Raw genomic sequence first — 27,874 nt, 5'->3', positions numbered from 1 at the left:
CCGCGAAAGGACTGGCCGAGCCCTCAGGATGCTGATGTGACCACAGCCCAGTACGTCCTCCTGCGCAGCTCAGCCCATCCAGCCCGGGAGACAGGAACCGGCGGGAATCCTGATGCTTCGCAGTGGTGGGACAGGCTGGAGGGACTAACGTGCCTCCTTGCTCGTGCAAGGGGCTGTGTGACAGGGCAGAGCGCTGGCGCTGCCATTACTAGCGTTGCGAGTTGCTGTGTAACACTAAGATCTATCACTTACAAGCCTGGCCCCATCCTGCTGTAAATCAGGAGGGACTCGAGGAAGTCGGGGAGTCAGAGAGGTGTGAAGGAGAACGGGTCCCGGGAGCTGCTTTGTTCTGGCAGAAGAGGTTGCACTCAGAATGAGAATCTGCTTTAATCAGAAACTAGATTAAAACAAACCGAGTGGCAGATGTTACAGGGCAGGGACTGCAGAGCCCAGCAGCGGTCCTGTGCCCGAGGCTCGCTGTCACTGCAGCCAGCTGGCCTGGGCACAGAGGACAGCACAGACCGGTTCTCAGCATCACTAAATCCCAATTTTTATCGCTACTTACTGGTAATGCTGGACCGGGCTGGAGCTGCACTCACGGGCCAGGGTCCCCAGGCGCAAGGGCTTTCGACACAGCTAAAGCAGTGACCCGCCTCGGGAGGGCTCCCAGGCGGTGCCACGGCCCGTGCCCGGCGCAGCACAAGTCAGCAGGAGCATCCCGAGGGCCGTTCGGTGTCTCGTTTAATGCATCCGACTGAAGTCCCCAGAGGCTTGCAGAGGCTGGAGGCTGCCTGCCTTTTTTCTGAGCAGGTGGGGTTTAATCTGTTTTTCTAGCAGGTTGGTTGGTTTGCTGATGGGCTGTCACCTTCCCCTGCAGCGCCCTCGCCGCCCGGCCCTGCAGATGGCAAGTGAGGGTTCACCACCTCGGCCACAGGCTCCTCATGAGCCCGGTCTAGTTTTGCACGTAGCAACTGTGGCTCTTGGGCTTATTACTGAAGGCGTTTTATGCCGACGCTCTGTGCATTTCACATACATCCCGTTAATCTCCTGGCTCTTACCTAAACAATCTGCCTCAGCAAAGGAGCTGGACATAGATTGCTGCTGTGACTTTTTCTGTACCTTTTCCAGGGTGTGTCCTGAACACAGCACTTTGTGGGAATGGTTCAGGGCAGGGTTAAAAGGTGGTTGGTCTCCTTGGCTTGGGAAATCCACTCTGCCCAATACTGGGAATATAAAGTTGGAACTGTAGGAATATAAAGAGCAGAAAAAGCAAGCAGATAACCCCAAAACCACGTGAATAAATACTTCCATTGCTCTAACATGCTTTTTTCTTTTCTTTTTTTTTTTCTGCTTCCTGAGGCTGCTGGCTTCTGGTCTGGTGTTGTTATTGCTAGCTGTTTCCATCCCAAGCGAGTAGATACAGGAAGGCTGAGTGCACAGAACAACACTGGGCCTGCAGAGTGAGGAGGAATTGAGAGTTGTGGGTCTGACCTGAGGAAGACTCCTGAGTCATCCCTAAAACAAAATACCACCCAGTATCCAACCAGTAGTGTTTTGCCTCTGAGGAACATCTCCTCCTGTGCCCAGAAGCAAGCGGAGCCTGGCAGCATGTCCTGGTTTCGGCTGGGATAGAGTTAATTTTCTTCCTAGTAGCTTGTATGGCGCTGTGTTTTGGATTTAGGATGAGAACAACGTTGATAACTCACCCATGTTGTAGTTAGTGCTGAGCAGTGCTTACACAGAGTCAAGGCCTGTTCTGCCTCTCACCCCTCCCCACCAGCGAGCAGGCTGGGGGGGCACAAGGAGTTGGGAGGGGACACGGCCGGGACAGCTGACCCCAACTGACCCCAGGGATATCCCACACCATATGACGTCACGCTCAGCACGTAAAGCTGGCTGGGGGTCTGCTTCTCCAGGAACTGGCTGGGCATCAGTCAGCGGGTGGTGAGCAATTGCATCGTCCATCTCTTGTTTTGTATATTCTTTTATCATCACTATTATTATTATTTCCCCTCTCTTTTCTGTACTATTAAATTATCTTTATCTCAACCCACGAGTTTTACCTTTTTTTTCCGATTCTCTCCCCCATCCCACCGGGGAGGGAAGTGAGCACACGGCTGTGTGGTGTTTAGCTGCCCGCCGGGTTAAACCACAACACAGGGGCTGACTGCAGCTCTTTTCCAAAAGAACAAGAGTAGGATCCAGCTTTCAAATTCTAACAGGGCTGCTGTCTCCTGAGGCCCCTCAGAAACACAGCAGAACTTGTTCTGAGAGTTTGGGATACTAGAGGTGAGGACTGACCTTCATTACAAAATGTATCTTATGAGGACCCTTACAAAATTGGTTGAAATTAAGGCTTTTAAACACTGTGCTCTGGATAATAAAAACCTAGCAGGCTTCTTTGCTGGTAACAAATCCCAGATAGTCATGTTCCTACCAAGTCTGGGTACTGATTCCTGGATCTGTGTTTCTCTACAGAGCAGAGATACAGTGCATGCTTACATTAAGCAGTATTTTGGTTTGGACCCACAGCCGTCTTACAGCAGCAGTCCCAGCAAAACAAATCCCTTCCGTCACTGAGGTATGCTGAAACACTGCAACACTTCGGCTTCCAGTTGCAGAAGGCACAGGTATAAATCAGTGTGGGAGATGTAAAGTCCTGTGGCGTTCAGGAGTCTTGTCCCTGCTCAGGCTGGGAAAAGAAACGTACAAGAATGAGCACGAGGCAGAATGAACACGAGGCAGAAGTTCAGCCTTCCCAACAGCCGAATTCAGGGAGCAAATCTTCTGACAAGCGATACAGAAACTGCATCCCACCCTTTAGCCCCTGAGAAAAAAACATTCCTGCTTTCAGGCAGTGCCAAATGACTAACTTGGCCTCCAAGGTCACTGTAAGTGCTTCCTAACGGATGCTTCGCTGCCTTAAAACCTCAGCCTTCATTCCTGAGGCCTATAAAAACTAAGAAGGCGAGACAAATGGTAAGCGCTATGGCTCCCTGGGGAGTCTGTGCAGTGAGCATTATCACCTTCTCATCAAAATGTAAAACCCAGCTCTCCTCCTCATTAGTCTCGTGCTCTTAAAATAATGATTGTAAAACGACCGCAGCTGGCCTCAAAGCTGGATGGAGCGGGGAGGGCACACCGCGGTCTGCGTTTCTCACTTGGAATAGGTGCTTGTGGGGAGAAGGTGAAAGTGAGCAGTGAAAGGTGGGTGTCAGCCCTTTTCAGGGGGCGCTGGCTTGGGCCACGGTTTCCAGACGTGTGGGAAAAATGAGCTGAAAGAGATGCTGCAGGGCAGTTAAAACTGGACCACTTACCCAGTTGTTTTAATTAGCAAGCACACGTTGGCTTCAGTGCCTGTCTCTGCTGAGGGATGATGCTTATACACCCTGCTCCTTCCTTTGGTATTTCAAACCAAACAGCTTCTCGCTGCCTCTTCCTTAAATACCCACTGGCCAAAGGCTTACACTCACTAGGCAGCAGAGGTTTAAGACCTGGTTTGTGGATTTGGGCCCAAGACACTTTCCCATTTGGAGGCAGGAGAGCAGAACGGCACTGTGTATTTGTTAGCCCCTCAGAACCCGCACTGACTAGTGCTGATTGTGCAGATTCACTTCTGTGAGAAGAGAATCAGCTCTGAGATAATAAGCAAAATGTATTTGTTTCTTAAACTAAGGTCTAATGAATATTCAGTGAACTATGTTGTTTTCAAAGAGATACAATTATATCCCAGAAAGAGCTTGAGCAGGAGGGAAGACTTTCTAGCAAAACCCTTTCATGTTTATTTAAAAATTCTGCAAATTCACATAGTGACTGCTCTATTAAGAGTTGATCAGCTGTTCCTTCAAAATTTGTCACTGCATAGAGCCTTTTACAACGATTTCTTTTAATAACATGATTATCTGTATTAAAAGGGGTGATTCTTTCTCACATCTCACAAGAGAGAGTTTTCAAGTACAGGTTACAGGTACTTGTTTGAGTTTAGCAGACCAAGCTGGAATATGACACAATGCAGCCAGGATTAGCTGCAGGCCGATAAAAACGAGGAACTGCAAGACGCACTTAAAGAAGTTATTGGCCATTTAAATTGGTACAATAATTTCTCTCTTCTAGTGAGCAAAGGGAAGGACATCCACAGACGTTTGGATTACAAAGCTGCACCTAAAGTTTTAACAGGTTAGAGAGAACCCTCAGCTGGCAGCCAGTCCTTACCATGCACCACCTTAGGCCTGGAGACAGGGGAATCCTTCCTCTCTAACCTAGACCCAAATATCCCCAGTGCAAGGGTAAGGCCGCATTCCCTCAGCCTCAGATACAACAAATTAAGCATCACTTGTGCACCTTAAACACCATTTGATATTCCACAGTTCAGTGCCATATTCCATCATACAGGCACGATGCAGGTTCTTACTTCCCCTTCCCAAGGATTTTGCAAATAGGGAAGTTACCAATATTTGGAAAGAATTCATCAGTCTTCTCCTGTTCTTTGAGTTCTTTGTCCCCTTGGGCAGTACTCCTGCCATTCTCCAGCAGTTACTGGAGCTGTATTTTCTAGCCACTACCATTTCTGCAGCTCCTAAATTCAACTGAGCTAGTAGGAACGACCTGCTCTGCAGACAGATTTCTCAGGCTGGGCTGCATTAGAGGACGTGATCGAAGTCAGAGGACAGACCTGCAGCACTGCAGGGGTGGGCCAAGCCTGAGGGGAAGTGAGAATACAAGACCACACAGTACTTGGGTTTGGCAAGTCCATACACAGCTTCCATCCCTTTCGCCTACAGACTTGCACAGATCTATGGGGGGTAGGTTGTTGCCAAAACAGAAATATATCTATAATTTTTTATTATTATTATTTTATATATTTTTTTTTAAAATATACATATAAGTCCCTGTTTCTACCCCATCTCCACCTGACCAAACTTCCTTGTTTCTTCCTGGAAAAAACGTGCTGCTTTCGTCCACTGGCAGCAGGGATACCTCAGTGACAAACTGCAGAGCGGGAGAGGGTAGTACGACAGAGCAGAACTCCCTTCAAGGTCTGAGAGCTGGCAGAGGTTACCTGAAAGAAACAGCACAACAGTCCTCAGGAACAGAAAGGCTGAGGAGGACCCATTCTAATTTTAGGCTCTCCTGGCAGCAGCTGCTCTAGAGAACAGCACCGTGCAAGAAAATGAGCCCAAGGAAACAAGTACTGTAGACAGGTCACCTTCACCAACACATAGTCCCCCGGCTGGGCTCTGACCAGAGCCTTGCAACCCGCAGCATCCTCTATCTCGGCATCAGGGAAGATCACCTTGATGTTGCCGTCATTCCTCCCACACAACTCCAAGACAGAGCGCTTGCTGGGCTGAAAGGAGGACAGGGAACATTACCTGCATGGCAATAGCTCTGATTCACTGCTGGGCTTTATCGCCTCAGGAATTAATCGAGCACTATTGCCAGTATTAAAATCCACATTCCACACTGTTAAGCACGCCATGGAACAAACTCCTACAGCCAGAGCTGCTGTGGTGACACCCACACCAAAGCCAACGTTCCAAAGCCTGCACTAATTCAGCGCTTGGCCAGAGACACGTCTCTAACCCATCCCATCCCCCTGCGCTCAGCTCGGTGCTCTGGAAAAATCAGGCTGCCTGCTTAAGTGTGTAGACACGGTCTTGGAGTCCTAGGATTGCGTGGGGAAAGTGAGAAGGGAAGGCAGAGGCGATGATTGCTGTGTACAGCCTAAGAGCCTCTTGGCCAGCAAGAGGGGAGAAGGACAACTCTGTTCCAGACACACTCACCCCCTCCACCAGCACCAGCTGAGACTGGCCCACCATCGCCTCGTTTGCCCTTGCAGCCTCCTCTCGAAAGACGGTAATGAGCTCCTCCAGCCGCCTCTTTTTTATGTCTGCAGGCACATCGTCTTGCAGCCGGTGATATGCCCGAGTTTTCTGTAAACAGACAAAGCAAGCGTGGCTCCTCAATAACCAGACAGTCTGAGATCAGAACCTTGTCTGACCCCAGCCAGCATGGCTGCTCTTCAAGCAACAGCTTTCCACAGTTTGTATTTACAATCTCAAGGAATGTTTTCAGCACCAGCAACATCCTTGAGTTCCTCACATTCTTTCTGCACCACCTTTTTGGTAGAAGGCTTGATGTAGGGCGCTGAGTATCGGTGGCTGTGTGAAGCAGTTCTGCAGCTCCTACGTGAGATGTGCCTGTTGCCTGTCTGTCCACAAGGACAGGCAATGGATTCTACTACTTCTAGTTCCATGAGCTGAAAGGTGATCCATACTCCTTTGCTTCCTTATGTTTCCCAACCTCCTGTCCTCTTCCCCATCAGCATCTTACACTTTGGAGAGCATTCTAACGGAGACTTGTCAACTATCCACTCTTCTCATGGAAATACCTTCTGAAAATACACCACTTCTCTCCGGACTTGACTGACGGAGTCTCTGTAGCTGGACTGGAGCCCAGCTACATCAGCACAATTTCTCATCGGCAAAGAAAAGTGTATGTGCAGCCAGGTCTCTGCAGACATGGCTGCTTCATTGCAATGACTCTGGAGCATCTGCAGAACCAGGTCAACCCTGACGCTCACACAAGGGAGCTGGAAGCCTTTCAGGCACAAAGGTGGCCCTTGCAGAACCAGATACCCTAGAAGTGCCGCACGCAAGCAAAAAAATCTACCAATATACCAAGTCTTTAGGTATTATTTTCAATAGCTTTTTTTTTTTTTTTAGTGTCTTATTGTGAGAAACAGCACCCAGTAATTAGGTGAGATACCCAGAGATAAGAGTGTTCTCCATCAGGTCCTGCACTCACCTGTCTCATGCTGTAGGCAAACAGGAATCCTATGTTGTAGCGGACTTCCCGCAGCAAGGACACAGTCTGCTGGTGATCTTCTTCCCTCTCTCCACAGAAGCCAGCAATGAAATCACTGCTTAAGCTCACTCCTGTAACAGAGACGCAGCTTTACACTTCCCTCAAGGAAGAGACAAACACTCACTCAAGAAAGGACAGTAAGATACAGCTGGGCTGAGCTCAGACGAAGCTAAAGGGAGCCCCTACCTGGAATGCACTCGCGCACATGGTGTACAAGCTCTAAATATGCTTCTCTTGTGTATCTGCAATGAACAACAGATGGATTTGCTAATCAGAAAACCACAACATTGGTGAGGAGAAAGCAGCACCCTAAATCAGAGGGTAGGGCACAAGACTCCCCACAGCACTCACTCACCCTCGTCGCATGGCCTCCAGGACTCGTGTGCTTCCACTCTGGGCTGGGAGGTGAAGCTGCTTGCAGATGTTGTGTCGCTCCTGGATAAGCTGCAGGACCTGTGATGGGCAATCAGGAGACAAAGTCATAGACAGTTCAGCTCTACCAGGATGCCAAGGGGAAGAGTCTTCCCTGGGTAAAAGCCAGCAAATTGCAAACCTGCCAGCTTTAGCACGAACATTCCCCCTCCCGGGAGCTGCTGTTCCCGTTCTGTGATTCCGCGTTCCCTTTGGGAAGGAAGCACAGCCAGCAGTTCAGAACTGCCTGCCTGCAAGCAGAGGTCCAGGTGTTTATTTTACACTTGCCTCATCAGGAAAATCCTTGGGGTGTGGAGAGGTGAACCGGATCCTCATTTCTGGATCAATTCTAGAAACCTGGTCTAGAAGATGTGCAAAGCGCAAGCCTCCTGGTTTAGCTTTGTAGACTGTGCTAAAGCCACGACTGAGGACTGGGGCAGCAGCTGATTGAAACTGCACCTCAGACATGTCTCGAAAGCTGTTGACGTTCTGACCCAAAAGGGTCACTTCTTTCACTCCCTACAAAAATAAACAGAGGGGAAAAAATATAACCCGGTCAAGATGGCTAAGCTGCAAGGGCAGCCACAGTCTTACTCTTACTTCAAGGAGGAGTCTCCAAGGGAAGCCCTCCCTTTCCTGTCTGTCTCAGAGTACTACCAGGGGAATCAAAAAGCCACTGGCGGAACCCTACGGTAACCTCATCTCCACAGATAAAGGTGGTGTCACCGGTCAAAGGTATCACTGAAAACAGTTTCACTGAGAACCACCCTTCCTCCCATGGTTTGGGACAGGTGGGAAGCAGGCTCTGCCTCACCTGATCCGACAGCATCCTCACTTCCTGCAGGATGGACGCGATGGGGCGGCTCCTTTCACGGCCGCGGGTGAAGGGCACAATGCAATAGCTACACATGTTGTCACAGCCCCGCATGATAGATCTGCCGAGAGGTAAAGTACAGGTCGTACTACGATTGCTCCGGAAGAATCATCCGCGTTGCATCCTGCCCTGCTTTGACCTGGCCCAGCACTGCTGCCTTCAGCCAACCCCCTTGGCCTGCAGCACACACAGCACCAGCTCTGAACACAGCTCTGCAGCTTCCCCTTACACACTGTTCCAGCCAGGGCTGGCTTCTGCTTGCCCCTAGCTAACACCTCCTAATTTTTCGTGCATATTTCCAAGAAACTTGGAAAGCAACTCATGAGGCACAGACTTGCACTGCAATCTGGCAGTGATGAGAGATCCTTCTGCATCCTGTTCCTACAGAGGGTGATGCTGTCCTGCTGTACTCTATGGCCACACTGAGCAGAGTCCGATTTCATGTTTGGGAATCTTATTATCAAAACTAAACAAATGGAAACAAAACCAACAGAAGTTAAAATGCATGGAGGATTAGAAGAATTAAATAGGAGAACCTGGGGCAGGACATAGCAGAAGGCAGGGGTTGAGAGGGGCACAAATGTCAGTGTGACAGAAATCACTCAGTGCAGCATCAGGCTTAGACAATCAACGTTCTCAAAGGAGAGTAAGAGAAGCCCGCAGACAGCCCACAGACAGCCAGAGCACGGGGCAGTCTCTCCAGGGCTCAGCCAGACAGCAAAGAAGCAGCAAACACATAGTCTGGCAGACTCACGCCTCTGGGCTGCCGGGAGCGAGTGCAACCAGGCACTGCACCTCCTGGGTAGCTGCTGTCACTGACATGTCTGTTCTGCACAGCAATATTTCCAAACCAGAACCACAGAAACATGCACAGGAAAAAAAGGTACTTACACAAACGCTGTTGTGCCACCTGCACTAGTCTGGACAGGCAGAATATCTGCGTAAGTCTCATCTAGCGATAGCAGGACATTAGCAGCTTGCTGGCCAGACTCTGCCACGGCCAGCAGCCGCGGAAGGTCACGATATGCATCAGGGCCTGCCACAATATCGACTAGTTTCTCCCTGTGCAGAATCTCCTCCTTAAGCCTCTCAGCCATGCATCCTGCCGCCAAAGGAGAAGGGTCCTTGTGAGGAAGCGCCCACCCTCCGTTACACCTCCGCACCCCTTCACTAGCTGCTTTCACCCTGCAGAAAAGGCTTGGTGCCGCCAGAGGGGAAGAGGAAACGCAGCACGATGGGATGTGGCACAACAGTATGTGCAACCCGCTCCTGCACATCCCGCCAAGTACCTAGAATCCCGATGCGGAGGGGTAAGCGAGCCTGCTGCCGCCGGGCTTTCAGTGCCTTGAGGTGCCGCAGGCGATTCCAGATAGCCTGCTCTGCCTTCTCCCTGGGAAGCCAGGAAAACAGTGGTTAATCCGACTGTTGCACTTTAATGGTCCCCCTACGCGAAGCAGCCCAAGTGCTTTGAGAGGAGAATTCAACTAAAGACAGGGAATCATCCACCTGATGGATCCGATGGCACATGAAAGTGCTGTTTGTGGTGTGTGGATTATGTCTTGACTCTATCTTATCTACTGTCGTTTCTCTCGCTTGGGAGCATCTGCACTGCAGAAACAACTCAGGGACTAAGCTCTTGTGGAGAAAAAGTCTGCCTTAGCCAGCCAATATGAGCTACCTTGCAAGTGACAATGAGCATTTAGTATCTTCTGCATTCAGAAAAAACAAGCAAAGTTCCCTATATATTTATATCCCAAATTGCCCCTAAATGTATTTCCCAAATTTTTAAAGTACAGACTCTGTACTAGAGAGACAGTCAGTTCAAGAGAAGGCGGAATAAAAAAAAATTAAAAATCATTAAAGCACAAATCCGTGCAGGTCTCTAACGGCCCATGACATATACACAGAGCTTACAGTACCAAAGAGCTGCTTCTCACTATATAGAAAAGCAATTCATAGCACAATTAATGTTATACATTGTAGCACCAGCTAGCTCTATCCTCAGCTAAACGGGTAGTTTCACATCTGCATGCTCTTTTCTGCACACAACACATTTATTGCCTTGGTTTTCAAATGGTAACTCCTTAAAAACTGTCCGAAACCAGGAGTGACAGAAGTTTCCTTACCTCACAGAACAGGTGACAAGGAGAACCACATCTGCCTAAATTGAAAACAACAAAAAAGGAAGAATAATTTGTAAAAGCCAAACGATAAGTACTCATGCCCTGCACAGGTCAACCTGAAGAGGCAGCCTATAAAACTCACTTAACTCAGTGAAAAAGATCTGCCCAAGGACACAGTGGGCTTCAATAAACAAAGGTGCAAGAAACTAACAGAAGACAGAGTCTTCCACTAAATGGCAGATGTAAACTTAGACAAAGATGAGTCAGGAGCATCCCGCTGTGTCCAATCGCTCTCCGACTGAGAGGAAACCCAGCAGTTTAAAGAAAAAAAACAACCCACAGCTGTCTAGCACATTTGTTAAGTAGCTTCCTTTACTCCACAGAACTTAGACTGCAAAAATCACATCCTGCAGGACTGCACTCCAGACAAAACCCGGGACTCGCAGGCACAGCAGTGGTGCGATGCTCTCGCAGACCTGCGCTACAGGAGAGCTGCCAAGGTGCCTTACCTCATCCAGGTCCTTTGTCCTCACGTAGCCATTCTTCTGCAGGATGGCCCAGGCGATCTCCGTGTCATTGACGTTCATCTGGCAGCCATACGTCTCCATGTACACTGCAACAAAGGCTGTGTGACGCAGAAGCCTGCCTCGGCGCTTTCATCTACAACCTGTTTCCATGACCTTTTCCATAGGAAGGAACCTTCAGTCCCACCACTGGAGAGACTCGGGCAAGCAGCGCAAAAGCTGCCTTCGCTTGCAGCCCATACAGAAAGGATAAACCAAAAATAAAGACAGACTCTGCTAGTGGCACTGGGAAACCGGAGTGCCTCAGAGCGTGTCACTCCAACACGACAGGTCTGGGCTGTGGCTTGCAGAGAAGCAGAAGCTGTGTTAATACTGAGATATAACATTTAGTGCAATGAAACCCCCCCCTCCCCAGGGCATCACAGCCTGAAAGCTCTGGGGCTGTCAGCCCCGGCTGACAGCCCAGCACATGGACTGCAGAGAGGTGCCAGAGCAATCTGCTCCCCATCTTCATGGTGGGGGGAGACACACCAGTGGGCACGTGGCCAACGAGCTGGACTTCTGCTAACATCAAAATAATCTTCTGGGCCCCAAAAGCACCCAAACAACTCCTTTCCCCCGCGCACGCTGCAGCGACCCTCCGCTCCGGCTGCAGGGCACCGCTGACCCCACCAGCCCTTACGGCTGGCCTCGGCCTGGCAGCAACGCCACGGCCGCAGGGCACGGCTAGCCCCACCAGCCCTCGGGGCCGGCCTAGCCCCGGCTCCAGCCGCGGCACGGCACGGCACGGCACCCGGGCCGCCGCGCAGGGGTCAGCAGCGCCCGCGGAGGGGCGGCGGCGGCACCACAGACCTTTCCCGGTTCCGGGGGCAGAGCCCGGCCGCGGCTCGGGCCGCGGCTCCCCCGCGGCGGCCCCTCTCAGGAAGTGCCGCAGGTCCGGCCCCGCGGGCAGTGCGGCCCCGCGCCTCACCGGCCGCTCGCCCGGCCCGCAGCGCGCTCGGCGGGCGGTCCCGGGACGGGGTGCGGCGGCGGCGGCCGAGCGGAGGAGCCCGGCCGCCCGCGGCGCTCGCCTCCAGGGCAGCATGGCCGCGCCAGGCCCCGGGGCCAGGCCGCGTTGCCACGGCGACGGCCGGCGGAGCGCTTTGCGGGACGGACGGGGCGGGAAGGGGCGCCAACGGCGAGGGGGCGGCCCCGCCGCGCGCCGCCAAAGCGGTCCCCGCCGCGCCCCCGCCCCTCGGCGCTGCGTTCCGCGCCGCCGCAGTTCCGCCGGGCCCGCCCCGCTGCCGGGCGGAGGCGGGGACCCCGCGGGCGGCCGGGCACGGCCCCGCCACGGAAAAGTGAAATAACGGTGAAAACGTGATGGTCCGTGGTGCTTTGCCACGACCGCAGGGATAAAAATAGCGGAAACGGGCGTTCCTGGGCGCCCGCCCTCCCCCGGGGAGGGGGGGGGCTCCTGGCACCCTGCGGCCGCTCCCGAGCAGACGCCGGGCCCGGCGCGAAGGGCCCGGGGAAGGCACCGCAGGCTCAGACAGCGACAGCACCACCACAGCCGCCCCAGCCGCCTTTATTGCCGCCAGCTGCCTCCGACACAGCAGGAGCGGGAGGGGAGGGGGCCAGGGTGGGGTTGGGGGGTGGGGGGGTCAGGGGCGCCCAGCCCTCGGTAGCGCTGGGCGAGGCCCCGGCTGGGGGACGTGGGGTTCGGCCGCCGGCGGTGCCTCTGCCCCCGGACGCGGTGCAGGCCGAGGCAGGTGGGGAGAGGCTGTGGCAGAACCGGTGGTCTTCAGCTCCGGCGGCGGGGCCGGGGGGAGGGAAGGGGGCGAAGGGGGCATTTTTGGTGCTCGAGGTCCCTCTCGTCGCCTTGTCTTCATCCCCGGGGCTGATAGTGAACATCTGCTCCCAGCAGCAGGAAATTCTGGGAGAAAAAGAGAAAGCGTGGGGCTGTGACGGGCCCTGGCGGGCGCTTTCTGTTGCGGGCAGCTGTGCTCCCCCGCACCCACCACATCGCAGGGAGGGAGGGTGGATGGGCACGCGTGGTTCTGCCAGCCCCTGTGCCTAACGTTAGCCCTGGAAGGGCTCCGAAGACACTTCACAGCCGTGCCCCACTGAATAAATATTCAGCATCGCCATAGTGGCACCCCTCTGGGGCTTCCCCAAGGCCTCCCGCGACAGGGGCTTTCTCCGCTCCCCAGGACAGGGCAGGGCTCCTTCCACCGAGTCTGGCGGGCGCTGCCTGTCCCGCCACAGGCAGATGTGTCCAGCAGCAGCTGCTCCGCACTCACACGCAGCACCCCGCCAGGCACTGCCGGCCGGGGCAGGCGGGGGCTCAGGGCTAACGCTGCTGCCACGCTGCGCGTGCTATCAAAAGCGTTGTGGGAAATTCAGGCCCTAGGTTTAAGAACTGGAGAATTCTTAAATTCCGGTTGCCCCTTGCGGGTGCAGAGCCCAGACCCCTACTGTGCAGATGGGAAAAGCGAGGCTCCAGTTTGCAGCTGTGCCGCTGGGATCACGGCAGAGCGTACCCGCCTGTCCGCTGCCGCCCACCATGGGCGGGCGAACTGGCTTTGCACGCCATGCCGGCAGGCGGGGGCTCGGCCGCGGCAGGATGGGCTCTGGCCAGGGCTGGCTGTTCCCCCTCCTCACTCACCTGGTGAAACCGCACGAGGATATTGGAGAGCTGTATTCTGTCCGGCAGCGGCAGAGGGAAGCCCTGATCTAACCTGGCTGGAAGAGACAACACACGTGGCCGCATTGGGATGGGAACGGGAGCAAGAGGGAGCACGGGCCATGCAAAGCAGGCGGCCACCTCCTCCGCCCGGCCCTTTCTTCACCCCCGCTGCTCCCAGGGTCGGCAGAGGAAATTCCTCCCAAGCTCCACAGAGGGGCTGGGGGCTGCACGTTGTGCTGTGCCACCCCACCGGGCCCCTGGCAGCCACCAGCCCCGCTCTGGCCCCATTTGCTGGGGAGTCATGAGAAGCAGCGAGCAGGGGAGAGGGTCTGGAAAGCATTAGGATGTGCGTCGTGCTCATTTTTTCCATTGTGTTCACTGCTGGATGCATGTCACAGCACTGAGAAAGGCTCCCACACACTGCTGCCCGCAGCCTGCCTGTGCCGGGCGCTTTTACTGCCGTCTCCTGCACTCACTGCAGGCTTTATCCACAGATCAGGCTTGGCAACAGGGATTTAATTATTGAGCTGGGCCTGCTTGGACGGAGCAACCTGGCCGGCAACTATCCCAGCACCCCCATTCCCCCCAGCAGATTCTCACCATTAAGACGCGGGAGCAGGATACTGGAAGCAAATACGTTCATTATGGACTGCAGCATTCGCACCTGGGGAGCGGAGAGAGGGGGACAGAAAAGAGCTTTAGCCTGTGGGACAGCAGGTGACCAGGCACTGGAGGATAATTAGGAGAAGAAAAAGAGATGAGGAGCTGGGATGGGCACACGTTTCGCCAGAGGCCAGTGGCTTTGCCTGGCTACGCTGGCGAGGTAGGAAGCGTAGGGGTGAGAAAGGCAATGGCATCTGGCTCTGCATCCTCTCCCAGTCTCACAGGCTGAGGCAGGAGGCGTCCATGGGGTCAGCGTGGGGTCCTGGGTGCACCCCCAGGTCCCGTGTTGGGGGGCAGGGGGGGAATGAGCCCTCTCCTTGGCCCCCATCAGGCTCTCGCCTCCATGCTGTGGGGGCTCTGGTCATGGTCAAGGATAGCATACCTGGAAAGTGCCAACATCCGAATGCTTCAGAGAGAGCTTCATCCTGCGCAGAGACAGAAGTGGTGCTGTGAAGGCTGTCCCAATGGAGGGAGCAGTTCCCACCTCAGTGCTGCCTGTCGATGGCCGTACCGTTCCCACTCCCTCCAGCCCCAGTTCATCCCCTCCGCACCAAGTCCCCATCCCCAGGGCCTCCCCACCTCACCTCTGTCCCTGGGAGCCCAGAACAGAAGCAACCCCCAGCCAGCGCCCTGCACTGCTCCCCCTCCATACCTGCCCACCTTCAGGCTTCCAACTATGTGGCCGGATTTCACATCGATGACGGCAGACACGTTGCCTGTCTGGGGAGAGAGTGCAGAGCTCTGGCAATGCTCATCCCACCTCACCCCAAACCAGACACCCAGGGGAACGGCTCTGACCAGCCAAAACGCAGTGGGACCGCTGCCCGTCCAGGGGCATGATGGCACGCAGCATTAAACCTGGCATTTGTCAGCTCAGGTATTTTTCTGTTGGGGACACCCCCACTGCACCAGGACTGGGCTGGTTTCAGACAGTGTCCGGCACCTCTCCTGGCAGGAGCTCGGCAGCAATGGCTCAGCATTGATGAACACAGCAGGAGGAGGGGGCACAGCTCAAACTCCCATCTTTGCCCTGCTGAGATGCAGGAGAGAGCTCACCGACCTCACCGCATCAGCCAGAGCTGCGGCTGCACTGGCAGCTGCCCAGCCAGGACCACAGTCACCACCGCAGGCTGTGCCTGAACTCACCAGGCTGAGGAGGAAGAGAGGAGCCAGGCTGGAGTTGGGGAGGATGGCGTAAGCCTGAATATCCACAACAGGCTTGAGTGAGAGCCCCCCTGGTCCGATGTTCAGGAATGGGGCGGAGGAGGCGGACAGCCTGAGCTTCATCAGCATGTCTGGGTACATCTTCTCTAGCTGCAGAGGAGCAGGGAGAGGGTAGGGACAGCGGCACAAACCCCCGTTCCTGGGGGAGACCACCTTGCACAGAGCAAACCCCGAGCTGTGCATGGCAGGAGCTCCGGGGAGGCAGGGCTGGACCACTCACCTGGGGAATGAAGGCTGAGAAGGTGGAGGTGTTCAAGTGGAAGTCAATGCCCTTTGGGATCTGCGGGGGGAGAACAGTCACACCGGGGCAATACGGTGCGGCTGAGCCCGCGGCGAGATCAGCCTTCCCGCCCCAACGCGCTGCCGTGCCGGACGGCCGCAGCCCCATCCCACAGCCCCCAGCTCTCAGCCTCCGGGCAGCTCGCCGGGGAAGCCGGGGGAACCCTCCGAGACCACAGGCTGCTGCCAGAGCTCCTGTGCAAATTGAACCCCCTGCCCGGAGGCGCGGGGACAGCCACCATCCCACCTGCGCTGCTCACCAGGGAGTCTGTGATTTCGAAGACCAGTGCCCCGGCTCCATGGTAGGCAAAGCCGGCTGTGTTGAAGAAGTAGCTGGAGGCCCCGAAGTAAACCATGCGGTCGTGATCCGGGGGAAAGGCCAGCGCTAGCGGAGGGAAGGGGACGGCGGAGCGGTGGGCCAGGGAGAAGAATTCACCCTGGGAGGAGAGAGAGAGACATGAAGCAGGAGAGCAGAGGGCAGTGGGACTCACCTGCTGACCTGAGCTGGGAAACAGCATTTGCAGGAGGTACCTAAACCTGGTTCCCCACCCGCCTGCAGCAATGGCATCAGCTTCCCAGGGCAGCCTCTCACCTTCAGGTCCACATCCAGGGACTGGGCGGTAGTAGTTGGGGGTGCCACCAAGGAGTAATCGATGCCAGCCATGGCATCTATCCTGGCTGTGACTGTAAAACATGGGACAGACGGATGAGCGAGAGGGAGATGGCACAGGACAGCCGGGAGCAGATTGCCTCCGCTGACATCCAGGCAGTGCTGTTCCCCGGCTTCCCGGTGCACAGCTCAGTACCAGCTTCATGTGCGCTTGCTTCTGTTTAGAAGCAAAAATCACATTTCCCTCCCGACTCTGTTTCTCAGCCATGCAGACTAACTCCTGGACCTGAGGAACGGTCTGGGTCCCCTGACTAAGGCAGGCCGTGCTCCCGCCAGCTCCGGGGCACAGCTTGTTGGAGGCTGCGTGCGCGGCCGGACAGGGTGCACAGTGACAAGTCTCTGCTGATACAGTGTTCCCCAGCTCTCAACTTGGGTGCAGAAATACAAGGGAATGGGGAGTGGGCACAAGGTAAAGCACTGTCCTCATGGCTGGGAAATGCTAGGAAGAAACGCTCCTAAAACCCTGTGCAGCCCCCACCTCGTACCTGGCAGGGTCCGGAGGTACGGCTGGAGCTCGCTGCGCACAGAGCTGACCACGTTCTCACAGACCTGCGGGAAAGAAAGGCAGCGAAGCTGAGCAAGAGCAGCTCTGCCGAGGGCGGATGGTTCACATCCCCCGGGTCAAAGCCTCAGCCGCGCTCTCTGCCTTGCTGCCCGGTGCCGTTTTTATTCCTTGCAAAAGCCTGCTTAAATAAAAGAGCACACAATGACGTTTGTCTCTACTCATCAGGCAGCACATTAATTAAGCGTCCAAGATAAAAGCAGGGTTTATACCTGCAAACATCTGCTTGCAGCAAGCTCCCCACCCACAGTTCAGCTCCATGGAGGCCCTTGGAAGGAATCTCACGTGTGCCCTCAGATTTTTCCTATGGCCCATGCTGGAATGAATTGTACTGAGCAGCCAAGGCTTAGCCCAAGCAGAGCAACTGAAGGAGTTAGCCCACCCCCGCAGGGGCAGGAGCACTAATTGCACCGACAAAGCAGAGCTATCCTGAGTTCCTACAGCTCTGTGCTGCCAGGACAGAAAAGCAAATCCCTCTGCTGCTGTCACCCACGGGTGAAGCCTCAGCATTAGTGGAGGATTTAATTGCAGGCTAAACACTGACCCCAAAAATTTACTGCAGGGCACAGTCCTGCAAATGGCTGAGATAATCTGCACAAGCTCTCTTCCAATGCTTTCCCCATAATAGCCAGAAACCGCCAGGCAGGATCAGGCCATCATCTGTCTGACCGGGCATCCAGCCTGCAGCAGCTGATAGCGAGATGCAGAGCTCCGACGAAGGAGCAGCAACCATGCTAACAGCAATGTAGCTGCTGGCTGTGCAGCGCCAGGGAGGAAGAGGAGGGACAGAGCCTTGGGATGGCCTTATTGACAGAGGGTTGCTGCTTTTCCCTGTGCCCAGCCGATATTTGTCTGTCTGTCCTGGAAATGCCCCATCGCTGCCTGGGAGGACGGAGCTGCAGACGGACAAACGCAGCCCTGATCCCAGTGACCGGGATCTCCCAGCGACCGGGTGCCCCTGGCACTGGGGCACGAGGACTGTCCATGCTCTTGCAGCGAGAGCAGGAGGCAGACGTGGGCTGCCAGGGCCGGAGCTGGGTTGGGACCAGGCTGTGCCTTGGGGTCCCGGTGCAGCACACTCCCAGCCCCTGCCCTTTCCTGCCCATCGCCCCTGGCGCCATCTCACACATGGAGAAAGACACTGAGAAATGTGCATTGGGCAAAGGGGAGTCGGACATGCTGCAGGAGGAGCAGAAGTCCCCTCAGAGTCCCAGAACTGCGCTCCTTCCAGGAGGCAAAACAGCAGAAAAGGCGTCTGAGCCCCAGCTTCACTCCTGCTGCCAGCCCATCTGCTGCCACCACTCCCAGGGGCCTCGGGAAAGCCACTACCTGGCATCGGGAATAGCGCCCAGGCAGGGTGGGATCTGCTGCGAGAGTGGGATTTGCCTGTTCTCCAACTGCTTCCTTCCTGAGCAAGGTTCACATCCAGGGAGGCTGTAACTCGTGCCAGTTAGGCTTGTAGTAATTATAGCTAACAGCTTGTTTCCATGTCTTGCTGCAGGTCTCCTGTATGTTGGCTTTTGTACCAGGTGGACGGTACCAGGGCCTCCCTGATGCATCCCGTTAAAACAAGACGGCAAGCATCTGAAATCCAGAAATGAGAATTTCTCCCCCCTTGCTCCCTGAAGCACACAGGAGTGCGGCCATTTAAAGGACAGCTCTGATCAGGTTTCCTCTGTTACAGTGAGTTTGGCCGAGGCATAAGATCTAATTAACTGACCACATGGAAGGAAAAGTCTTTGTTAATTAGGAACCAATTACGCTGGGCTTTGGCAAAGGCTGCAGGTTTCGAATTCAGCCCAAGCTACGCGATGCTGCAGAGACTGCAGTTAGCAATGCCCATTCCTCTGGTTTTCACCGAAACGGCAACGTGCCCGTGTGCTCTGGCTCTAGTTAAATCCCTACATGTCCTCTGATCCTTCTAGCACATCAGCTACAAGTGAGGGCTAAAGACCACCAGAAAAACCCAGAGCTCTGCTCTCCTTCACTCACGTACCTTGTTCTCCAGGATCTTCCGGAACCTGGACTCAATAGCACTATGGAAGAGGTTATAAAGCCATCTGCAGAGAAAAAAAGAGAGGATTCCTTCTTTAGCTCAGAGGCTGCTGCAGAAGTATTTGCCAGGAAAGGGAGACACTAGAGATTCCGGAACACTGGGGAACATCATTCCCATACCAGTTTGGTGCCTGGCTTTGCCTCAGGGTTTACATTTGCAAATGGACCTGCTTGTAAACCATGTGCACGCAAGTCTAGTGACTGCCTTAAATCTCCCTTAAATGTGCAGCCACAGCAGGACAAATTCAGGCCAGATTTAAGTTCATTCAGTTGCATCTCTGGATGAGAAGCATATCACAAGCGTCCAGAGACAGCTGACTAGTGTGTCTGGTGTGCCAGTGCAGGCAGCCTGCGGGCAGAAGGGGCAGCCTCCAAGGGACTGCAGATATGCCAACATCTTATTTCTTGCACCAGGGCCTGGAAGCCACGTCCCATGGCGGACAGGCTAACACACAGCGTTTCTAGGCCTGCACGGTAAAGTTACGTACCCAAACTTGCCCGAAAAGTGTACCCGGACTTTGGAGATGCGGGTGCTGCAGTCAGAGGTGTCAATGGTGGGTTTCCCGGAGGCATCGCTGCCCAGCTTCAGGTTGATTTTGATATAGATGTTCTCCACCTTCAGGTCAAACGAACCATGGTCCCGGCTGCAGGGAGAGGAGGACGAGGAAGGGACATTTCTCAGTGCCAAGTCCTGGTGAAGGGACCCCAAATCAGCTTTGGGACGGACCTATCTAGCTCAGGCTCTCCCTTGTACTGAGCATCCAGAAGAGACCAGGAAAGTTTTTAAACTCAGGGAAACCAAATTTCACTGGAACATAGACTAGGAGAGGTAACCTTTAAATAGAGAGGGTCGAGAGCAAGTGAGGGAGATGGGAGAGAGGAGAGCTGATGCACAGCTCCTCCATCGTCCACCTTGTTCTTGCCTCCTACTCTGCTTTATCCATCTCAGTGGCTGTACAAGTGGCAGCGACGTCTGCCCACCCCCAGTCCCAGCTCAGGTCTGTCCCTGCGAGTGCTCAGGAAGGTGCTCCCCAGTGCAAGCAAGTGGGAGGGACTGTCCCTCACACCCCCAGGTTCCACAAGAGGGGAGATGGCTTTCACGTTGTCTCCCCAGCCACTTGCAAGCAGGATGAACACTGCCTGGCCAGCTCTGAGAACTCCCGGCATGGAGGGAGATCTGGCAGGGCTCCCGCAGGGTGAGGGGCTCCCAGACGTGCATCGGGAATACAGTGGCTGCAGCCCAGCTGCAGGAAAGACAAGTCAGCACATCTGGAGAGAGCAGCTGCCCAGACACAAGGGAGAGGGAGAGGGGAAAAAACCTGTCCAGACCCAGAGAGGGAGACACAGAGTGAAGCGTCCAAGCAGGGAGAGGGGGAGCCAGGCACGCACATGAAGTGTATCTTCACCCGCCAGTTCCCATCCACCTCGGCGAAGGCGTTGGAGATGGAGACCTGCAGGCCCGCATTGGGGACCAGGGAAATCCGCGAGTACGGCAAGTGGAAACTGCGAAGGTCCAATCTAAAAATTAAATAAATAAATAATGAGAGAAAAGGCACTTGAGAAGGGGTGCCTTGCCCCCGCGCACACGGCTGGGGAGGGAGGGAGTGGGGCCACCGCGCCGGCAGCATCCCCAGCTCCCGTCCTGCCACAGCAAAGCGATGCCTGGCAGGGACGCGCACAGCAAAGCGGCACCTTTGGAAAGGTGGTCCCTGCAGCCACCCAAACAGCAGCTCGAAACCCTGAGCAGTGGGAGCATAGAGGTGCAGCGGGGCAGCAAGGAGCTGGCATCTCCGCAGGGGCTGGGCTCCTGCTCCATGGGGCGGGACAGGCACCCTGCTGCCGTGGGCAAGGCCACCTCCGCCGCCTGGGCTTCAATTGCGCAAAATCCGCCTGCACCAAATGCCGTCACCCCAGTTCCCTTTTTCCCCTTTGGGCAGGAGGGCAAAGCAGGAGCATCTCTGCCTGCACCGAGGACAGGGCCAACATCTCAGGGAGCTGTGGAGCGGACAGGATGGTCCTTGCTGCTCCGGGGGCTCCCCATCCTCCCCCACCCCTCCTGCCCCTTGCGTGGGCTCAGGGGGCAGTGAGCCACTCTGGGGTGCTGGCAGGGCTCACCTGGAGATCTCATAGCGCACCTTGCCCACATGCCGGATGCGAAAGTCACCCGAGATGTCCGGCAGCTTCAGCTGGGCCAGCTCCTTCTCCAGGACCTTGATCCCCTGCTGATGGGCTGCAGGGGCAGAGGGAGAGCATCACCACCACATGCTTTCTGCAGGAGCTGGGAGCATGCACCGGGCGCACAGCGAAAGGGTTAAAGGAAACATCCAGGCAATGGCCTGGCTGCTTCCCACCTCCCAGGCTATCTTTAAAGCTAATCTCCATGCAGAGAGCCCTGTGAGCACAGTGGCTAAGCTGCCCGCTTGCCCCAGGGGAAAGTGGTGGCCAGGCTGCACGGAAAGGAGGAAGAGGTCCCAGTGCTCGCTCTCTGGGCTGGGCACTGTGCGAGGTGTTCAGGAGGTCCTGGGCACCACGCCGCTCCATGTCCAGCGCCGGCAGGCAAAGCCAGATGGAGCACACGTCCCAGAGAGCAGCACAGTGTGAGGGGGTGCTGCATCCCTGCATCCGTCTGGGAAGGGGAGTCACGTCCTCTCCCGCGCGGCTGGCAGAACTGCCGGGTAAATGAGCTGTTTCTCACACAGTGTATTTCAATCCATAACAGCGCTCTGCTGGAGCCGGGGCTCTGCCTGCCTCAATAAAACCAGCGTGGGGCCCATCCATCTCCGTCACTGCCCTCCCCTGCAGCTCCCCACCTCCTCTCCTCGGTAGCTCATTCCCCCAGGGCTCAGGGCTCGGCTGCCCAGACACGTGCCATGAGAGCAGAACCCTCCCACCCTGCCAGCCCTGCGCCTCCCCGGACACCACCTGGGCGCAGCCCCCCCGAGACCCCCGCAGGGCCGGGCCCCTCTGCAGGGGCTCCATGAAGGTCGTGCTGGGGGCAGATGAGTGCACCAGTGGGAAGCCCCAGGCGATGGTGCATTTGGCACCCATGGCCGAAGCTCCCCCCATCCTGCCCCAGGACCCCACACTCTCCGAGCGAGCACCCAGCTCTGCACCTCGGCCACCAGCACACCTGCAAGGAGGGAAATCAGAAGCTGAACCCACCATAGTCCAAGCCCGCCTGGGTGATCCTCACCACGAAGCCGGGGTTAGTGGCCCCGGTGAGTGCCAGGCACAAAGCCAGCACTCCACAAGCCACCGCCAGGCTCTGCGCTCCCATCCTGGCTGCCCCGTGGTGCCGCACTGCTGCCAGGCTCTCCCTGCCCACAACACCTTTATATCAGTGCCAAAACGGGAACTGCGGGCGAGGGAGGCGTGCAAAGCCACTGCCGCAGCCCGCACGGGGCGTCCCCCAGAGCCCCAGGGCTTCCTGCTTGGCCACCGCCCCACTCCTCTGCACTGGTGACACCCGCACCTATGGCATGGCACACCTTTCCTCGCAGGCAGGGAGGAAACTGGGAGGCGACAGCTCAGTTTTCAGCTCTCCGTCGGGTGCAAACAGTCCCTGCCTGCAGCAGAGGACTCAGCAGAGGTGCTCAGTGAAGCAGACCTGCTGCGGGCACAGGTTCCGCTCTGCCAGCCGTGTTCGATGGGGCTATGTTGTCACCGTGTGCTCTGCCTGCTCGGCTCTGCCTTTGCCGAACAAAGGCTGGGAACAGCCCGGGGTGCCCCCAAGCTGTCTGCCAGCCCTGCTGCCCCCCACCCCATCCCACAGGGCTCCCGGTCTGCTCTGCGCTCCTGGGCATTAGCTGCTGCTATCACAACATAGACTGCCAAAGGCACCGGTTGTAACGTTACCAACAGAGCAGCCTTGGGGCACAGCAAGGGCTAAAGAAAGCAAGTCATGGCTTCTCACCCCACGCGAGCAGATCCCAGAGTCCCCCCACACCCAGCAGGGCTGGTGAAGGGGCACCTGCCTGCACTGGGCGGCCACAGCGGGGCTCTGGGGGCAACTAAATCAGCAGGGTGCCCTGCGCCTCCAGCCCCAGGCACGGGGCTCCGTCACAGAGCAGCCGTGCATGGGAGGAGACGTCCAGCGCACCAGGAGCAAGCCACAGATGCAAAACTTCTGGGGCCCTGGCATGCCACAGCTCTTGGGCTCACAACATCTGGAGACGGGTGTGGGAGCTGGATGCAGCCAGGCAGAGGCAAGGGGGCAGCACCCCCGTGATCCCCAGCGGGGAGAGAGGGGCTGGCCGGACCCTCCCCGCAGGCTGCAGGACAGAGGTGAGGGAAGAAGAAATGATTTAAGTAACTTTCATTTCCCATTGGGGAAGCAGCAGGACCAGGCACAGGAAACCCACAGCAGCTGATGCAGGCAGATCTCATGCTGGATCCAAGGAAGTCCTGGTTGCCAGAGGCAACATCCCTGAACCATGCACTTGTGAAACACAGCTATTGCTCAAGCACAGCCGCCAGCATGGCCATGCCCTGCGGCGCTGTAGCCCCAGGAGGCCCCAAGGGACAGGGCGAGCGGAGCCCAGGGTGTCTGTGCTGGAGGAACCTGGCATGTGGAGGATCGGGGCTCTTGGATGCACTCTGCCTTTCTTCCCCAGAGTTTCAGTCAGGGGCACTTGCAGGCTGCCTGGCAGACACACAGTAAACACCCACCAGACTTGCACGCCTGGCTACAGCTTTGGACAGCGGCACCGGAGTCGTCATCAGCTCTTGGACCCAGGGCAGGAAAACAAGGACACAGCAACCCAGCAGGTCTGGTGTTGATGGTGCCTGCCAGAGAGGGACAAACAGCCCAGGGAAGAGCCATGTCCCACTGGCACCCAGACAGCATCCACGGGCTGCGATCCTCCCATCAGTGCTGGCCCAAATCCATCTCTGGGGGCCAGGAGACCATGGGCAGAGCTCATTTTGCCCAGAGAAAAGAAGCCAAGAGCAGAGGAGCAAGTTAAAAGGCCAAATCCCCACTTGCAGCCTCTGCGGTGCCATGACCTTGCCGCTGCCTGTCATCAGCGCTTTGCTGGGTCTTGCTCAGTGCGGAGGAGAAGCTCCCCAAACAGTCCCATCTATGACACAGCATCTCAGCAGGGCTGTTTCGAAACAATATTTAAGACATTCAGGACAAGCACTGAGGAACCAGAACCTCTTCCATGAGGAGAAATGAAATTTTATGGGGAGGAGCACAGAGAGGAAGCAAAACTAGAAAGTCTTCCTTCTGAGTTTGAGCAAATTTTAAAGTTGAACTGAAAAAACCCTTCAAACAGCATGAACCCTGACCAAACACTCCCATGTTTGGCAAGGAACAGCTGAAACGGCATCTAACACCTGACACTGCGGGCTGGTCCTGGTAGTGCTTCATGTGAGGGATGACAACTGGGAGTTGAGCATGAAATCCTGCCCTGCCCAACCTGACCCTTCGGAGCGGAAAAGACTTCGCCTGACAGGTGGCTCCACTGGGGAAGGACTGGTCCCCCCAGGGCTGCCGGAGCTGGGCTGGGGTTTGCCAGGCTGTACGTGCAGGAAAGGGCCATCTTCCGACAAGAGGCCAGGAGGGCAGGGAGCTGCAGGAGGTCCATCTCCTGTGCTGCCGGCTGTCCCCCACCCAGGGCTGTGGGTCAGGACCCCCTCCCTGCTGTCCCCAAGCCACCCCCCGCTCCCCAGGTCAGGGTTTCCTCTGGCCCCACACGCTCTTCAGCACGTATGAGCAGTTCCCAATCCTGCCCACAGCACTTTCTGCCTCTCTTGCATGATGCAATGGCCCAAACCACCCTGCAATCACGTGCTGTAGCTCCCCAGGGGACCTCAGGCATTGGGCTGTGGCTCTGCTCCATCCCCAGCAGTCGCCAGCTTGGGTCCGCTGCCACACCGAGCCCCTTCCCAGGTAAGCACCTGACGAGGGCTGGCTGCACCCCAGCTGTCCCTGGGACGGCCTTTGGCAGATGCAAGGCAGCGCGGCAGGCGTTACTGCTCCCTGGGCTGCGAGCAAGGACACCCAGTCACATTTGCCTTCTGCAAGGAAATCTATCGGCATCCGTTGCCTGCGGTGCCACAACTGCCTCGGGGAATTCCCCGGGGCCTGGGCAGCGTGTGCTGGTGCCAGAGGCATTGCAGCTGCCGATCATCAGGTTTTCATTTGCAGCTGCAGGGCAGAGCTGTGGGCTGGCAAACACTCTGCTGGGGAAACGCAGGGGAAAACCCAGGGGATTCGGCAAGAAAAGTGAGAGCAACCTGGCTGGTTTTGGAGGAAACTTGGAAAAGAGAAATCCACAGCCAGAAATAAAACCTCCCCCTATCCATTTCCAGCCAAGACAAGTTCACTGCCACCAACAGAACCAGGCTCTTGACCAGGACCTGTGGCCACCATGGTTGTCCCTAGACCCGCAGGGACTTCACCCAGAGCTCAGCAAAACTACTGTCAGCATCGAGATGCGGGGGAGCTGCGGCTCCTGTCCACTCCCACGTGTGCACGATCGCTGGCAGCCTGACACTACCCACCATCATCTGCAAGTCCCTGACAACCTTTGATCCAGCAGCATCTAAAAATACAGCCAGGGGACATGCAGGGGCTCCTCCGCTGTTGTTTTCCCAGCTGCAGGATCAGTGTGACCCAGCCCCGGCTGTTCCTGGAGCCGGGAGGGCTCTCTGCCAGCGCAGGGTCACTGCTGACGCCAGCCCTGACCACTGCATCAAAAACAGGCAGCCGGGGACACAAGAGCTAAAAAAGCAGGAGCTCTGTGGGGCACAGCGAGCCGCTGTGCCCGGCAGACGAGGACCCTGGGTGCAGGGACATGGCTGCAAGCAATGAGGCTCCCAGCAGGAGCCCAGCCCCAGAGACTGTCCCCGATGCTGGGCTCACCACCTCGCCCTAACATCCCAGTGATGTCCCAGGGGTCCCCCAGGGACCAGCACTGCAGCCAGAGCGTCTTCTCCACCCGCTGAGGGCTGCCATCACCCCCAGACAGGCGGGCTCCTCTCGCAGCACGCCAGCTCGTGACACAAGGTCTGGGAGCCTCGCGGGAGACAAAAGGGGATGCAGAGAGCTGAGGGGGATGATTTTTCAGAAAAGTAAAAATAAAAATGCAGGAATGGTGACCTCGGGCAGAGCCTGGGGGATCTGAATGGTGGCTCTGTGCCGGCAGAGGGGCAGGGCAGGAGGCCACATGCAGCCTGTCCCAGCAGCTACTCGGGACAAACAGGACATGGAGAAAAGGAGCAAAAGAGGAGGGTGAGCTCATGGGGTCAGGGGCACCGGGGCAGCAGGGGCACCCAGGAGGCCCCCAGGAGCTCTGCCCTTTGCTGGGTAAGCTTGGTCCCCAGCACCCCTACTCCCATCTCCAAGCCTTGCTGTCTCAGGGCAGCAGGAGGGCACGGGGAGCTGCTTTGGGGTGCTACAGGGACATAGGGTTGGATCCAGCCATGCCGGGTGCGTATGCAGGGTGGGCTAGTTTAGCACAGCTGATAAGAGCACCCCAGGGCCCAGGCTGGGAGCTGCTGCCCTCAGGCACTCCATGGTGCCGGGGTGGTGGGGTCCCACTGGGCTTGGCTTCGCATCCTTCCCCTCCTGCTCACCGGTGCCGCAGAGGGATCCTACCTGCTGGTGTGGGACCCGGTCAGCCACGCTGCCTCCCTCTTTGCCCGGCTCCTGTGCCTTTCAGAAGGTGTATGAGCCCAAGTAAGTTCTTAGACTCATTTCAGAGGTAACCAGGCAATTAAAGAAGGTCAGAGCATGAGCTCATACTCCCCTCACACTCAGGAAAACTATAAAAAGGCTGAAGCGGTGTATGTGAACTAACGCAGTTAGAGGAGCAATTGGCTGCTGGTGGGGAAGAGAGGAGCTGGCTCGGCAGGCCCCAATTTGCATTAGGGATCCCAGGCAGGTGGCTTGGACCAGGTTTGAGCTGAGGGCCAGCCCTGCACGGAGCTGTGGCAGTGCCTGCGGGTCCGGAGCCAGGCAGTGGGCTGCAGCTGGGCGCTCCAGCCCTGCTCCCCACGGCCAAGCCTCTGCCCACCTGGCATGACCACCGGTGCCTGAGCCCTTGCAGCACTTGTGATCTGTACTGGCGATGAAAGGGCTCTCACTTGCTCCCAAGGAAATGGGAAGCAAGCGCAAAGCCCTCCCTGGCGCCGTCCTCCCTCCGAACAAGCCAGCAACCCAGCTGTACCTCCTCCCGTCTCAGCTTGTTTTCACAGCGTGTCCTTTGGCCGCTCGCTAATCCCTGGACAAGTGTTCGTTATCAAGACCGGCCTGGTGGCTTGCGGCCCACGCTGCGGCCATCCCACCCGTCCCTGGTTCTGTCCCCCATCCCAGCCCTGCTCCCGTCCCTGAGCCCGTGCCCACGAACACGACAGGGGAAACGACTTCAGCCTGAGCAGGGAGCAGAGCGTCCGAGAGCCCTGGATGCCCCCCGTGCCTGGGGATTGAAGAGCTGTGCAGAGCAGCAGTGGTTTGTGTCAGGATGTACCAAATCTGGGGCTTTGGCTCTTACACTGATTGTCTTTGTATGACTTCTGGTTGCTAAATCACACAATTCTGCCTTCAAGTAGGTACCTTCAACATCCCAAAGAGCTGTAAGAGACACCTTCCTTCTGCTATGCTTTTAGGCCAATTCAGAACTGAGAACTCCGAGCCGTGCTCTGTTCTTGAATACAAACCAGTCCTGACGGTTCCTATCAACGCTGGCCTGTGTTTATTTAAAAAGAGGGAAGCCGCCACAAATACTGCATGCCTGCATGTATGGCACACACGCACACACTCACATGCACACACAGCTTTGCCTTTTCCCGGTGCTCTGTAGCATCCCCCGAGCCGGGAGCGGGAGCTGCCCGGAGCTGCTCCGTGGGCCGGGGGGCGGCGGAGCGCCCCTGCCCGGCACGGTGCCGCGGGGGCCGGGGCAGGACCCGCCGGGGGCCGCCGCCCTCCCGCACCACCCGCGGGGCTTTTTTTC

At 56.5% G+C, this 27,874-nt stretch overlaps 2 protein-coding genes across 4 annotated transcripts; both read right to left on the bottom strand.

Moving 5' to 3' along the window:
• Positions 1 to 320: 320 nt before the first annotated feature.
• Positions 321 to 11,883, bottom strand: CDK5RAP1 (CDK5RAP1 mitochondrial tRNA methylthiotransferase). 3 transcript variants are annotated; one of them, XR_012996480.1, is made up of 15 exons: positions 11,652 to 11,883; positions 10,785 to 10,888; positions 10,279 to 10,313; positions 9,442 to 9,542; positions 9,044 to 9,254; positions 8,093 to 8,213; positions 7,567 to 7,797; positions 7,223 to 7,320; positions 7,054 to 7,109; positions 6,808 to 6,938; positions 5,784 to 5,933; positions 5,207 to 5,347; positions 4,978 to 5,059; positions 2,503 to 2,692; positions 321 to 1,453 (listed from the first exon to the last, which is right to left on the bottom strand). XR_012996480.1 is itself a non-coding variant. In XM_076352024.1 (13 exons), the coding sequence occupies exons 1-13, from the start codon at positions 11,881 to 11,883 to the stop codon at positions 4,979 to 4,981; spliced, it is 1,692 nt and encodes a 563-aa protein (XP_076208139.1). In that variant the 3' UTR covers positions 3,881 to 4,978. The 3 variants fall into 3 exon arrangements, 1 of the variants encoding a protein (XP_076208139.1); XR_012996481.1 differs by having other exon boundaries at positions 322 to 1,243; XM_076352024.1 differs by lacking the exons at positions 321 to 1,453; positions 2,503 to 2,692 and having other exon boundaries at positions 3,881 to 5,059.
• A 464-nt stretch (positions 11,884 to 12,347) lies between these two features.
• LOC143166868 (bactericidal permeability-increasing protein-like) lies at positions 12,348 to 22,216 on the bottom strand. The gene is made up of 15 exons (XM_076351679.1): positions 22,080 to 22,216; positions 21,033 to 21,147; positions 20,307 to 20,435; positions 19,406 to 19,561; positions 18,859 to 18,922; positions 16,786 to 16,849; positions 16,223 to 16,314; positions 15,891 to 16,067; positions 15,572 to 15,631; positions 15,274 to 15,441; positions 14,780 to 14,847; positions 14,510 to 14,552; positions 14,065 to 14,128; positions 13,444 to 13,520; positions 12,348 to 12,711 (listed from the first exon to the last, which is right to left on the bottom strand). The coding sequence occupies exons 1-15, from the start codon at positions 22,192 to 22,194 to the stop codon at positions 12,664 to 12,666; spliced, it is 1,440 nt and encodes a 479-aa protein (XP_076207794.1). The 5' UTR covers positions 22,195 to 22,216; the 3' UTR covers positions 12,348 to 12,663.
• Between the last annotated feature and the right edge of the window lie 5,658 nt (positions 22,217 to 27,874).

The sequence above is a fragment of the Aptenodytes patagonicus genome, chromosome 14 (genome assembly GCF_965638725.1).
Source record: "Aptenodytes patagonicus chromosome 14, bAptPat1.pri.cur, whole genome shotgun sequence".
NCBI classification, from domain to species: domain Eukaryota; kingdom Metazoa; phylum Chordata; class Aves; order Sphenisciformes; family Spheniscidae; genus Aptenodytes; species Aptenodytes patagonicus.
The sequence above is the reverse complement of the archived record's forward strand: the minus strand, read 5'-3'. Positions and strand labels throughout refer to the sequence as shown.

Coding starts and splice junctions, on each gene's coding strand:
- CDK5RAP1 (XM_076352024.1), bottom strand. CDS start 11,883: ATGCTGCCCTGGAGGCGAGCGCCGCGGGCGGCCGGGCTCCTCCGCTCG. Junction 9,543..10,278: donor CTTGTCACCTGTTCTGTGAG/GTAAGGAAACTT, acceptor CTGGCTTCCCAG/GGAGAAGGCAGAGCAGGCTA. Junction 8,214..9,043: donor GGTGGCACAACAGCGTTTGT/GTAAGTACCTTT, acceptor ACCTCTCGGCAG/ATCTATCATGCGGGGCTGTG.
- LOC143166868 (XM_076351679.1), bottom strand. CDS start 22,194: ATGGGAGCGCAGAGCCTGGCGGTGGCTTGTGGAGTGCTGGCTTTGTGC. Junction 21,148..22,079: donor CCAGGCGGGCTTGGACTATG/GTGGGTTCAGCT, acceptor CTGCCCCTGCAG/CCCATCAGCAGGGGATCAAG. Junction 16,068..16,222: donor CCCTGGATGTGGACCTGAAG/GTGAGAGGCTGC, acceptor CTCTCCTCCCAG/GGTGAATTCTTCTCCCTGGC.